The following is a 12,045-nucleotide window of genomic DNA, read 5'->3' as shown; positions in this document are numbered from 1 at the left end:
TTATATTAGCAAATTGGGTGAAGCATCTAAGAGTACAAGGCGTTTGCAGAGGTTGGAAAATCACAAATATAAAGTCAAAAACCTTCAAACTAAGTTTGTGTACTAAATTATTTTAATTGGACCAGTTTATTAATTAGTCAAGCCAAGTTGAGGTAGGTGTTGGATAGGCCTTTTCTTCCTGCACCTCCATAGTTTCTTTATGCACTTCCATAATTCTTTTAATTCTAAAATTACCCTAGGTCAAAAAGTCTTTGGTTTGTTTTCTTTATTTCTGAATTTGAAATATAATTATATTAAGGATAAATTATACTTTTCATAAAAAATACAATTTGAAATGTAATTATAATAAAGATAAATTAGACTTTTCATAAAAGAATATGGAAATGGAGTTGCAAGAAGATGGCACTAAGAAAAAGCTAAAGCTTATTATTATTTATTTAAAATTTAAAGGTTTTTAAATATTGGTATATTTTATCTCAATTTTTAAAATGTTTTTTTATATATTTATGTTAATATTAATTAAAATTATTAATCATTTTAAATATATCTTATGATTTTATGTTTAACGCCAGTTATATTTTCCTTTTTATTAGAATTCATTACTTACACATTTTTTTTATATTTCTATATTTTTATTGATATTTTTAATTTTAATTAAATTTAGATTAAGTTATAATGCAGATAGTATTTATTAATAAACATCTGGTCCATAGAATTAGGCATTCTTAAATTATTCGATCTCTAGTAATATGGAAAATATAATTTTAATAACTATCAATTAACAAAAATCTAAAATTTATCTGTACTAATTAATTTAACATTTAATATTTTAAAGAATCAAATTAATCCTTCACTTCTTATAAGGATCAGTTCATTTATTCTATGAGATTAAATCAATAAATGCACAACAATATTAACAATTAAAATCAATAATTATAAAATCCGTTAATTATTTTTATATATCAATATTCAACTCATCAGCAATGTTAATCTCAAAGAATGTTTGATGCTAGCAAATAATTAGAGAAGACACAAAACACATAATATATTGTTGGTTTGCTTAAAGAAACCAAAATTTTCTTTAAACAAAACCATTTTTTTTTATCAAATTTTGATTCTATTAAAATTTCAAATTTTTTTCTCCCTCACTTTCTCTTCACCATGATTGAAGTTTCATTTCCCACAAATAGTCTTTTAATTTATGATTACTACCAGCTATGAGTTTGCCATGTGACTGAACCCTTCACCTTTTTCTTTTTGCTAATGATATTTTTTGCATAGTTAACTTTTGTAATAGATCTTTTAAACAAAATTTAAAAAGTAAAATACCATCTATTCCAAAGCTTGAATAAAGGCCTTTAATGGATTATTTATTCACTGTTTACTTATAAATTTAAATAAAATAATAAATGCTATAATTTATTTTACATTAAAGCATTCAATTATTCCCACTCTCAAGCGTTTTTCTAAATATATTATTATTTCTATTTGACTGTTCAAACAAACTAAGAGTGTGTTTGTTTATAGTGTTTTCTTATAACGGATCTACAAAGATTATTGAAGTTGTTTGTATCTATTATTTTTTTACTGATAAACAATTACAACTCTAACACTGAAAAATAATCTTTTAATTATAAAATATAATTTCAATTAGACTCATCACATTATTTATAATTTTTCATAATTATTTTATATTTTATATTTTATTTAACTTAATTCAAATCACCTTACTTTCTTTCTATTTTCATTTTTTTATAAAAAATTTTCATGTTAGAGATCATTATACTACTTGACATCTCAGCTAGGTTAACATCTCAAGTAACAACAATTATTTATCATCACATAAAATAAATATTATTAAAAAAAAAATACAAAAATATAGGAAACTATATCAAAACTTATATGTTAACAAAAACGATGCATAAGTAGACTATACCTATTAATAAAAAATTCTAATAACAGATTAAATGGAATAAAAAAAAATTCTATAAATAAATAATAAATTAGTCAACTTTTTAACACTGAAAGCATAAAAGCCTTTTTGAGTGCTGCATTGTGAAATTGTACATTATGATACCTCATTAAATGATAATTTGAGCCCTTCTTTGCAAATTTAAGGAAATAAGTGATATTTTCAGAAGTTTTTTTCTTTTAAATTTACTTATTTTATTTTTAAAATGATGAACTTTTTCTTCTTCTGCCATGCAGTGAAACCAAGGTGATTCAATGGGTGGATAAGTCTTCGTAATTCGTTACTTTCAAATTTCTTCACAACTATAATTGCACGTTGAATTAACACACCCCAACACCAAATTACACATCTTTTTAGGAAACTATTTTTACCATAAAACAGCATTTACTCCTATGTCTAAATCATCTTCAACAAAATTCTTTTACTATGTGCTTTTAATTTGATTAACTGGGTTTTTTTCTTTCTTAAAAAAATATTATAGTTAAGAATGTTTTTTTGCATGATTTGGTATTTGGTAGAGATGTTTTTTATACTTGAAGATGTTTATACAGCAAAAACATAAAAAGAGTTTTAGAGTTTTGAATAGTGGAGGAATAATGTGCTGAATTGTAGCATCAATGTGACTTCTTCAGATTCAGTTTCTGGGAAATAGGACCTGAGTTTTGATGACAGAGTGTGTGGCAGTGAGGATGTGGTGAAGTGATGAACCCTAGAAATGATGAACCCTAGAAATGATGACAAGAAAAATAATGTAAAAGTTTAAACATGTTTTCTAATTTTTATCATTCAAATACATTAAATTGAATTTATATTTTTATTTATTTTAAATTATTTATAATTTAATTTTTTATTTAAATAAACACTATCAGGAAATCATGAAATAGAAATCAAGTTTAGAGAAAAAAAATTAATGAGTTGTTATAGTGACTAAATTAGAGATATTTTAAGGATAAAATAAATTTTTGATTTCTAAATTAGTTTTTATTATTGTTAAATGGTTTTTAAATTGGTATTTAATTAGCATCCAATTTTTTTGTTATTAAACTAAAATTTTAAAATCTAAATAATTGGTAGTTAAAACCTTGGTTGTTAATTAGATATCAATTTAAAAACTATTTAACAATAATATAACTAATTTAGAAACATTTTTTTTTTAATTTTTAAAATAGTCTCTAATTTAGTTAATATTTCAACTAATTATTTTGGTATCTAAAAATTAATTTCTATTTTACGATTTTCTTAAAGTATTTTAACTTTTACACAATAAACATATCAAATATAAAAATTATCATAAATGAATCCATAATGCATAATGCATGGACAAGTAAAAAATATGATTTAAAAAAGAATTCTAATTCTAATTTAAATAAAATTTAAAATTATTTAATTTCATATTTTTTATCATTTAAAATATTTCAAACCCTATACAAATAAATAACCTTTTAATCTTTTTTATCCAAATTTTTTATAATTATTTTTTTAATTAACTTTCAAATATTTTATATATATATATAGGTATATATATAATATTTTTAAACATTTTAAATGAGATTACTTTAAACTCTAATTAGTGTTAGGTTTGAATTGTTTTAAACATGAGTGAAACTTATCCATTTGCTTAAAATGTGTGTATATATTTTATAATTTAAAAAAAACATTAATTTGGTCCCTTAAATCATGGTAACCAGAATTTGAGGATGATGCTTTGAGAATTAGTTTAATTGTAATCACACTATTTAATTTTACCACATTGACATTTAATTTATACTATTATTTTATATTCAAAAAATAGGTGAAGTCTCAAAAAGTACTAACAATTATGTTTGAATTTAATTAGTTTGAGCAAAAAATAGTGTAATGTGCTTCTCAAACCTAGTGAAATTAAGATCAATAGTATTATTATGATACACTGATTTCAAAATTAATGTAAACACTGGTGTTGAATATTAATTATATTTAACGTCACTCATGAATATAAATATAAAATAAAATATATATTTTTACATCAATTATTTTTATATTGGTCGTGGAATATATATACTCATTCTACATTTATATTCAAATAATCTATAAAATAATAAAGATAATCTATAAAATAATAAAGATAATCTATATTTTTTCTGGATTATGATACTCGAGGTAGAATATAATTTTTTTTAATATTATATCTACTTTGTGCGTATTCGAGATAAAATAACAACTTTAATCCTAGGTAAAATATAATTTAACTACGAAATAATAATAAACCAACATAAAAATTAAACATGAATAAACATTAAAGTTACATGCCTCAAATTTCAACACAATTTAAATTGTCTAAGTAAAAAACAAATAAAAACATTGCATATTTACTATTCCCAATTTTTTAAAATTTAGTTCTCTATCTATTTTTTTATAGGTTGATGATTCATATGTAGTTGATATATATTTATTAAATATTTTTTCCTATCTCTTTTCTCTTACCATATGTGTAAATTTATAATTTTATTCTCTTTCTAGGCGTATGTAAGGTGTTAATAAATATTTTAAGTGCACATAAATGGGTTCTAACCAACATAATTTTTTTTTCTTTATACTTAGATTTTTGTCAATAATCGATGCTAAGAAGATTTTTCTACATCGATTTTCATTTTTGACATATAAATAATGTAATATATAGTATTTTTTTAATACAAATTATTATCTATATTTTCTACTTGCAAAATAAATTTAAAAACTCAAAGTGTACCACATATATTTAGCTGAATTCATTCTAATATTTATTCAAAACAGTAAATACTAGCTTTTTTTAACAATAATCTATATATAATTTCACAAACATCTAATTTTAAAAGGATAAATTAAATTTAAGCTAAAATCATAATAATTGCTAATCAAAACTATAAAATAAAAATCACACTATACTAATAAAATTTATAATTGCTAAATTTAATGATTTTTTTTTGTAGTGTAGGTAAGTGAAATTGATAATTATAGCTTAAGTCAATTGAGTTGAAATTAAATTCTTTGAGATAAAGCTTAATGTATTAAGATAAAGGGAAATTGAGATTTAGAAATGCAAAAATTATAACTTTGAGGAATTGTAGTATTAACTTTTGATTTTACGATTGTTGTTAATCAATTATATGTTTGAAGAATTTGTATTTGGATGTTGTAAACATATTATAGTGGATGTTTTAGTTAAATTGATTTGAGATTGTGTAGATACTATAAATGCTTACATATATAATTACATATATAGTTATTTTTTATTTGAGACAATCATTTTGAGCTAGAGAAGTGTTATGTGAGATTTTGATGCATTGTAGTGTTAAATGTTGTTTTCAACATATATAATTTGGACAGTAATAAATAATTTGGACAAAAATAATAATAAAATTACTTATATATTGGGACAACTTTTATACTCTTATTATAATAAAAGAATAAAAATGTAATAATCTAAAAGATACTTATCTTACTCTTTATTTCGTGTTAATATAGAAAAAAACGTTTTGATCAATTCATTCGTTTTTTTTTCTTCGCAAATTAATTGAAACAAACCATTAATTATTAATTGTTGTTACTTGAGGTTTATCATTATCTAACATAAAAGTTCTTTATTAAAAAAAACTGCACTCGTTATTATTATTATTATTCATATACTAATTGTATTATATATTTGTATTGTGAGTCTATTACGATCTGTGATTTTAACAAGAGAACTAATATATCGAAAGTATGATGAAGGACAAATATATTAAACTATTAAGAAGTTTAATAATTTTAATTATCCTGAATTGTTTATATTTATAATATTTAAGTTTTAGGGATAAGTGTAATAATATCAACCTCATTATAATAAAAATTATAATAACGCATATTATTTTTATTAAGGATTTGAAAACTATAAAATTTAAAATTATAACAATATCTGGTATAATCTTTAAACATTAAAGTTTAGAAATGCAACTATATATAACTAATGTAAATTATAATAAAATAAATTTATAACTAAGTTAGAAAGGATAGGAGTTTGTATGTGGTGTGATATTTTGATAATTCGGAGAGTTGTATATAACTTTATTTTTATATGATGAATTTAGATATAAATATATAAATAAAAAATAAATTTATTATTAAATAATATTAAAAATATTAAAATAATAATATTAAAAGTTGTAGTGTGATTGTATAAAAATGTGGAGGTAAAAACAAAGTGAGACTCCGATGTAGACATTAAAGAGAAGGTACGGGAGGGATATATTAAATCCTTAAAAAACTATAATATTAATGTAATAATTAAATTATTTTTAAATTGTAAAAAGTAATTTAAATAAAAGTTATAAAAATATTTGTACATTGAAGTAAAATTGAAAAACAATAATATAACAAATTGAACCAAATATTATTGTATTGGAAATTAATAGTGTTGAAACTCCACATTTTGTTTTTAACTTTTGTTGTTATTTTTTGTTACATTGTAACAAGTGCTTCTAACTATTTGGACTGTGTTTTGTCATTCCAGTTCATACTCTTTGGGCTGAGTGTCTCTTGCTGTTGCACTCAACTTCTACCGTTTCACCATTTCTGGGACTCAAACTATTAAAGATTGCAACTTTTTCATCTTTCTCTGTTGTTTTACCAATGGGGGTTCAGAATTGTAATGGTTGCAGATCCTGGGAGGACGACATTTACTGGTCTCATTTTCAATTCCTCCATTTCATGCAGTTTCTCAGAGCGGAATATGATCAACACCTTGTTAGTATTCCCCCATCTCTTACTTTTCTGCTGTGAATAAAAAAATGCATGGGGTTTGATTTGAGTGTCCACAGTTTTTTGCCTCCTTCCTTTGTTTTATTCTATCATCTCTTTCATTTATGTGAATTTTCTTTTACCTTCCACGATACTCCTATCAGTATCAATTATTTTAGTAAAAAAATTTGAGCTTTGGCTAGCTATTGTTGTTCATGGTGTTTTTTTTTTAAAATAAATTCTCTGGGTTATGATATTGTATAGAACCATGAACATTTTTAAAAAAAATAATGTTGAGCATGCATGGCAACAGTGGAAAGATGCATGTGTTTTGTGGGTTCCGGCTATGCATGCATCACTGGATATGATCATGGTTGTGTGTTGTGGCTATGTCTGCATGGTTGTGTTTGAGTTAAGGATGTGGATGAAGGTCAGAAGGAAAAGAAAAGAAAACAGAATGAGCTCAAGAGTTCGTGTCTTCTGATGTGGTTGTTCTTGTCTTGTTTTTGTGTCCCTTGTTTGCACCATCTAATTTGCATGCTTGATTTGGAAATGGTGGTGACTAGTCTTTGATATGTATCCTATTCTACCTGCATGTTTTTGCAGCTTATTGTTCTCGATGATGAAATTTGAAGTTTGTTTGCAGGCACTTCCGAAGACTTTTTCAGATAACTTAAGAAAGAAGCTGCCTGAAAATGTGACCCTTAAGGGTCCTAGTGGTGTTGCGTGGAAAGTAGCGATGATTGCAAGAGGTGATACCTTGTACCTTGCACATGGTTGGGGACAGTTTGTGAAAGATCACTGTTTGAAGGAGAATGATTTCCTGGTCTTCAAGTATAATGGTGAATCTCAGTTTGATGTTTTGGTATTTGATGGGGGGAACTTGTGTGAGAAGGCATGTTCTTATTTTGTTCGAAAATGTGGGCACACAGAAGGTGAACACGTGGGTGGAAGTCTGAACAGGAGAAGGGACACAACAGAAGGTTGTGTGGAAGAAGGACACACCCCTTCAAATGCTGGTGTGAAATGTGCTTCACCTGAGAGATCTGTGCATGCTAATGGTTCGAAGGAGCCAATTAATGTGCCTTTTGAAACTCCTACTCGTAGTGAAGAGGCTTTGAATGCAGATGTTGAATCTGGTGGTGCTGAGCAAGTTAGATCTGTTGGAATCCCTCTGTCAGCTGTTCCCACCGAAACTGCTAATGGGAAAAGGATCAGGAAGCTTGTTTCAGCTGTTAAACATGTCCAGACCAAGCGCAGGGGCAGACCAGCTAAAGTGTCTCATGTTATGGAAAGAGCAAAAGTTATAGATAGAGCAATTGATTGGGTGTCTGGTAACATTTTTACTTCTTAAAAAATGAAAGGAAATGCTATTACTACTGTTTTATGGACTTTTTTTTCTTATGAATATTAAGTTTGAGAATTTTCTGTCTGATATATTCTGATATATTGACAACTTGCACTAGTTAACAACCTCAGTTTTTTGCCTAAAATTTCAGTTTTTTGCATGAAGTGACAAAAATACTTTTTCTTCATATCATGAATCACATGTTGTATACTGGAGAAGGTTGTCAATGGTGTTCTTCAAAACCACTATACATATAGCTAATAAGAAAAACAATGGAAGCAGAATATAGGAATTTGGCTCTCTTTTATGTAATATGAAATGACTGATGAGAAAGTATGGTTGCTCACACCTTTGACTCAAAGCAAGTTAAGTTTGGGATATGTCTTAATTCAAATCAAGGATGAATCCAACATTCCTTTCTCAGACTTTAGATGAGAACAAGTTATACAAGTAATAACATGAGCAAGACTTGCTTTTGCAGATTGATTTATGTGCCCTGAACTCTACATCAGATAATTTGGCTGTTATTGCTTGTGTAGGCTTCTTTTCTGTATGTTTTAAACTCAAATGTTATGTGATTATTTTGAAACAACTAGTTGATTGATTGCATGCAGAAAACATGTGTGGTTGAGATTGATGATTATGGAGAAATGATCACTTGTTTCTTTCATTCAAAATCTCAGGGAGTTGACAAATTTAAGTGATTCTTTCTTAAAAATAAGTTTCATTTTGCAAAATTAAGTGTAAAAGCAGAAAAAAACTGGTATTTTTTCAGATTGACCTTATATAATACTGGTGTTTCTGTTTGAATCAATATCAGGGGTAGAATCTGGTGAACCTGTTTCTGCAGTTAAAAGTGGGTCATATGAGCTATTTATCTCAAATAGAAGGCCTGTGACAGAAGATGAGATTAAAAATGCCTTTGCATTGGCCCAGGCAGAGCGTACTGAAGACGGTTTGGTTATAGTTATGCGACCATCGCACGTGTACAAGAGATTCTTCGTGGTACTCATTTTATTTTATTTATTCTTTGTTGATAAAAAAAACATTTTCAATATTTGTTTTTGCATCAGCCAAAATCAAATCACAAGTTATGGCAAAACTCAATGCATTTTGTGACCCTTTTTTTGTCTTTCCTTCTAAGTGTTCTTCATTGTGATCCTTTTTTGTGACCAGTCAATGCCTAACAAGTGGATAGGGGAGCACATCAGTCCAATGTCTCAAGATGTGATACTGCGCATGGGCAAGGGTGAATGGATTGCTAGATACAGCTACCACAATATTCGTCATACTGGTGGATTCACTGGTGGGTGGAAACACTTTGTGTTGGACAACAACCTTGAAGAGTATGATGTTTGTGTCTTTAAACCAGCTGGTCAAATGAACGAAACCATGGTCATTGATATGGCCATTTTCAGAGTTGTTCAGGAGACTGTTCCTCTTTCTGTCATGTCCCCATCTGGAAAAAGAGCTAGAAAATCAGCACAGAATGCTAATCTGACTGAAACATAGTTTCCATCATCATGAAGGTGAGTGAAAGCATTGCAATGCAAGTTGGTGATTAATTCTCTTAGGATCTCAGACCAAGTTCTGCAGTTGTGTGTATTGTGGATTTGAGTTGGATTGTTTAGCCTTATCAGTCTTTTAAGAGGGTAATTATCTATCTATATATATGTGTATGTACTTCTTGTTGCTGCTGTTAGACCTTGATGGTTTAAATATGAACTGATTATCTATTAGATATTTGCAGAGTTTTTAGATACTGAGTTTGACTTCAACAAATCTAGTATGATGCAGTTTTAGTCTTTAGTCAGTGCCTCAAAGAAGTTTATTCAAGATATTGATTTTGTTTGTCTCAAGACATTTATTTATGAAAAGAAAATAAATTTACTTATACTTGAAAAGTGGAGAAATTTCATAAAATTTAAATGAATGTGTTGATTTTAACTTGTTTTATTATTTTTGTGTTTCATAAATGTCAGTAAAATATTTCCTCTAAAAATAAGTAAGATGAGAATTGTTGGGAAACTCCATTGTAGAAAAACTATTTTTTTTTTCTTTTATTAGTAGTTATCGAAATACTTGTCCATGCCAATGAAAAAGTTTGGCCAGCAAATTAGAAATATTATTTTTATTCAAATTCATTTTTTAGGAATCTGATAAAGTAAAAGTTTAAAAGAAGATGGTGATGAAATCTGGTCTTATTGCAAAAATTAAAATAATGTTATTATTTTATTTTATTTTCAAATTTTGTTAAATTATGATTCTAACTAAATAAGAAAAGAACTTAAATACCGTGACCGCTTTAACCCATTTCGTTAGGAGTTTTATTTTTTTATTTCAACATATTTTGGGCTGAAAATAAGCCCTTTTAACCAAGCCCAAAGATTACTCTTAACAGGCTGCTTCTTCCTACACCTCCATACCTTCTTCTCTCACCTCCATAGATTTTCGTATTTCCAAAAATGCTCCTTTGTAATATTTCGGATTACATAATCCGGAAGTCATTTTTCAAATTTGTAATTAACTTCTGGATTATATAATCCGGAAGTCTTTTTTCATATGCATGATTACTTTCTGGATTACATAATCTGGAATCCGGAAGTTATTCTATGGGGGTGACATAAGAAGGATAAAAATGTATTTTCATGTTGTGTATGGAGGTGTCAGAAGAAGATATGGAGGTGCAGGAAGAAACAGTCCTCTTAACATGCTATGCTCGGCCCAATTTTTTTCGATTGTTTTTTTACTTGAGTATCTATAACTTTGCAATACATAACAAAAACAGTGGAAACACGGTTTGAATGGGTTGTATTTCATATGAACTATACACGGAAAATTATTTATTTATATATAAAGGTTACTCTTTAAAATATACATTTTAACCGAAATTAAATTAAAATTAATAATAATATAATTTATATTTTTAATAGTAAAGGAATTAATTATACTGTAAATTACCTATGATTGCATAGAAGAAGTTATTATTTCTTAATAATAATAAAATTAATTGATAATAAATTCATTTTAAATGATTATTATTAACAACTACACAAATGGTCCTTTTTATAGTAATAAAATAAATTATTATACAAACTAGTGTCCTAATTAATTAAACTATTAAAAATGTGTTTTATATAACAATTAATTAGATTTGTATTAAACATTGGCATAAAAGTTTATGAAGCTACAAATGGAAGTAATCTAGCAATGGTGGTGCAAAGCCAAACAAAGTCGTCATGGCTTTGTTGTTTTCTTGGTACTCTTTGTGGATTTACCTTCATATTTAGTTATCACAAAGGAGAAAAGAATATGACGCGTTTGGAACACAAAAATTAAAGAGATTAATTAAAAATAGTAATTTCATACGTCATGGGAACAGGGTTGGTTTTTTCTTGGTGAAAGGGACCCCATTTTTGTTTTCTTTCTACGTTGCCATTTTCTTGTTTAATTGATTAATAACTTAGTTAGGTATAAAAAATGTTGATAAATTTAATGTCAATAACTATTTTTTTTTCAAAAGGTTGTGAATTAGTTAAAAAACTTATAAAATAGATACGAAATAGTAAAAGTATTTATACACTTTTTAGAAAATATTGAAACTAAGAAAGTTTGTCACGGGATGAAGTAGAGCAAGATCATTGACGCATGTAGAGATGAAAATGGAAACAACGTTAATTGGTGTCAGTAAAAATCACAGATAGATAGTGAAACTTTTTAAACAGAGAAAAAAAAATTGTGTTAGACAATAACTTTCACAAATCTAAAGGCTAACCATTAATATATAACTTTTTTTTTTGTTTTTGACAGGGAAATTTCTGGTCAAAGGCTGAGATTCCACGTTCTAAAATCCAATTTTCTGATTCAATTCGAATAATGTAAGAAGGTACACATGAAGATTTAGAGTCAAAACCAGACTGAAAAATAGCAAGAAATAGTCTCAATGTTCTGTTATTCATATGGGCTCACTGCTATTTCTCTGCTATTGTAT

The 12,045-nt window shown here is 26.7% G+C and overlaps 1 protein-coding gene across 1 annotated transcript; it reads left to right on the top strand.

Moving 5' to 3' along the window:
- Window positions 1-6,499: 6,499 nt before the first annotated feature.
- Window positions 6,500-9,797, top strand: LOC137816460 (AP2/B3-like transcriptional factor family protein). Its single transcript, XM_068619600.2, has 4 exons — window positions 6,500-6,712; window positions 7,353-8,040; window positions 8,875-9,059; window positions 9,231-9,797. Exons 1-4 carry the CDS (start codon window positions 6,599-6,601, stop codon window positions 9,564-9,566), a joined length of 1,323 nt encoding a protein of 440 aa, XP_068475701.1. The 5' UTR covers window positions 6,500-6,598; the 3' UTR covers window positions 9,567-9,797.
- Window positions 9,798-12,045: the final 2,248 nt, after the last annotated feature.

The sequence above is a fragment of the Phaseolus vulgaris genome, chromosome 1 (genome assembly GCF_051622355.1).
Source record: "Phaseolus vulgaris cultivar YP4 chromosome 1, ASM5162235v1, whole genome shotgun sequence".
In the NCBI taxonomy this organism is placed as follows: Eukaryota; Viridiplantae; Streptophyta; class Magnoliopsida; order Fabales; family Fabaceae; genus Phaseolus; species Phaseolus vulgaris.
Note: the sequence above shows the minus strand (reverse complement) of the source record. Positions and strands in the feature narration are given on the sequence as shown.

Bases quoted from the DNA above. Each gene is read 5' to 3' on its own strand.
- LOC137816460 (XM_068619600.2), top strand. From the start codon at position 6,599: ATGGGGGTTCAGAATTGTAATGGTTGCAGATCCTGGGAGGACGACATT. The intron at 6,713-7,352 runs GTTAGTATTCCC...GTTTGTTTGCAG, and splicing joins CGGAATATGATCAACACCTT to GCACTTCCGAAGACTTTTTC. The intron at 8,041-8,874 runs GTAACATTTTTA...AATCAATATCAG, and splicing joins AGCAATTGATTGGGTGTCTG to GGGTAGAATCTGGTGAACCT.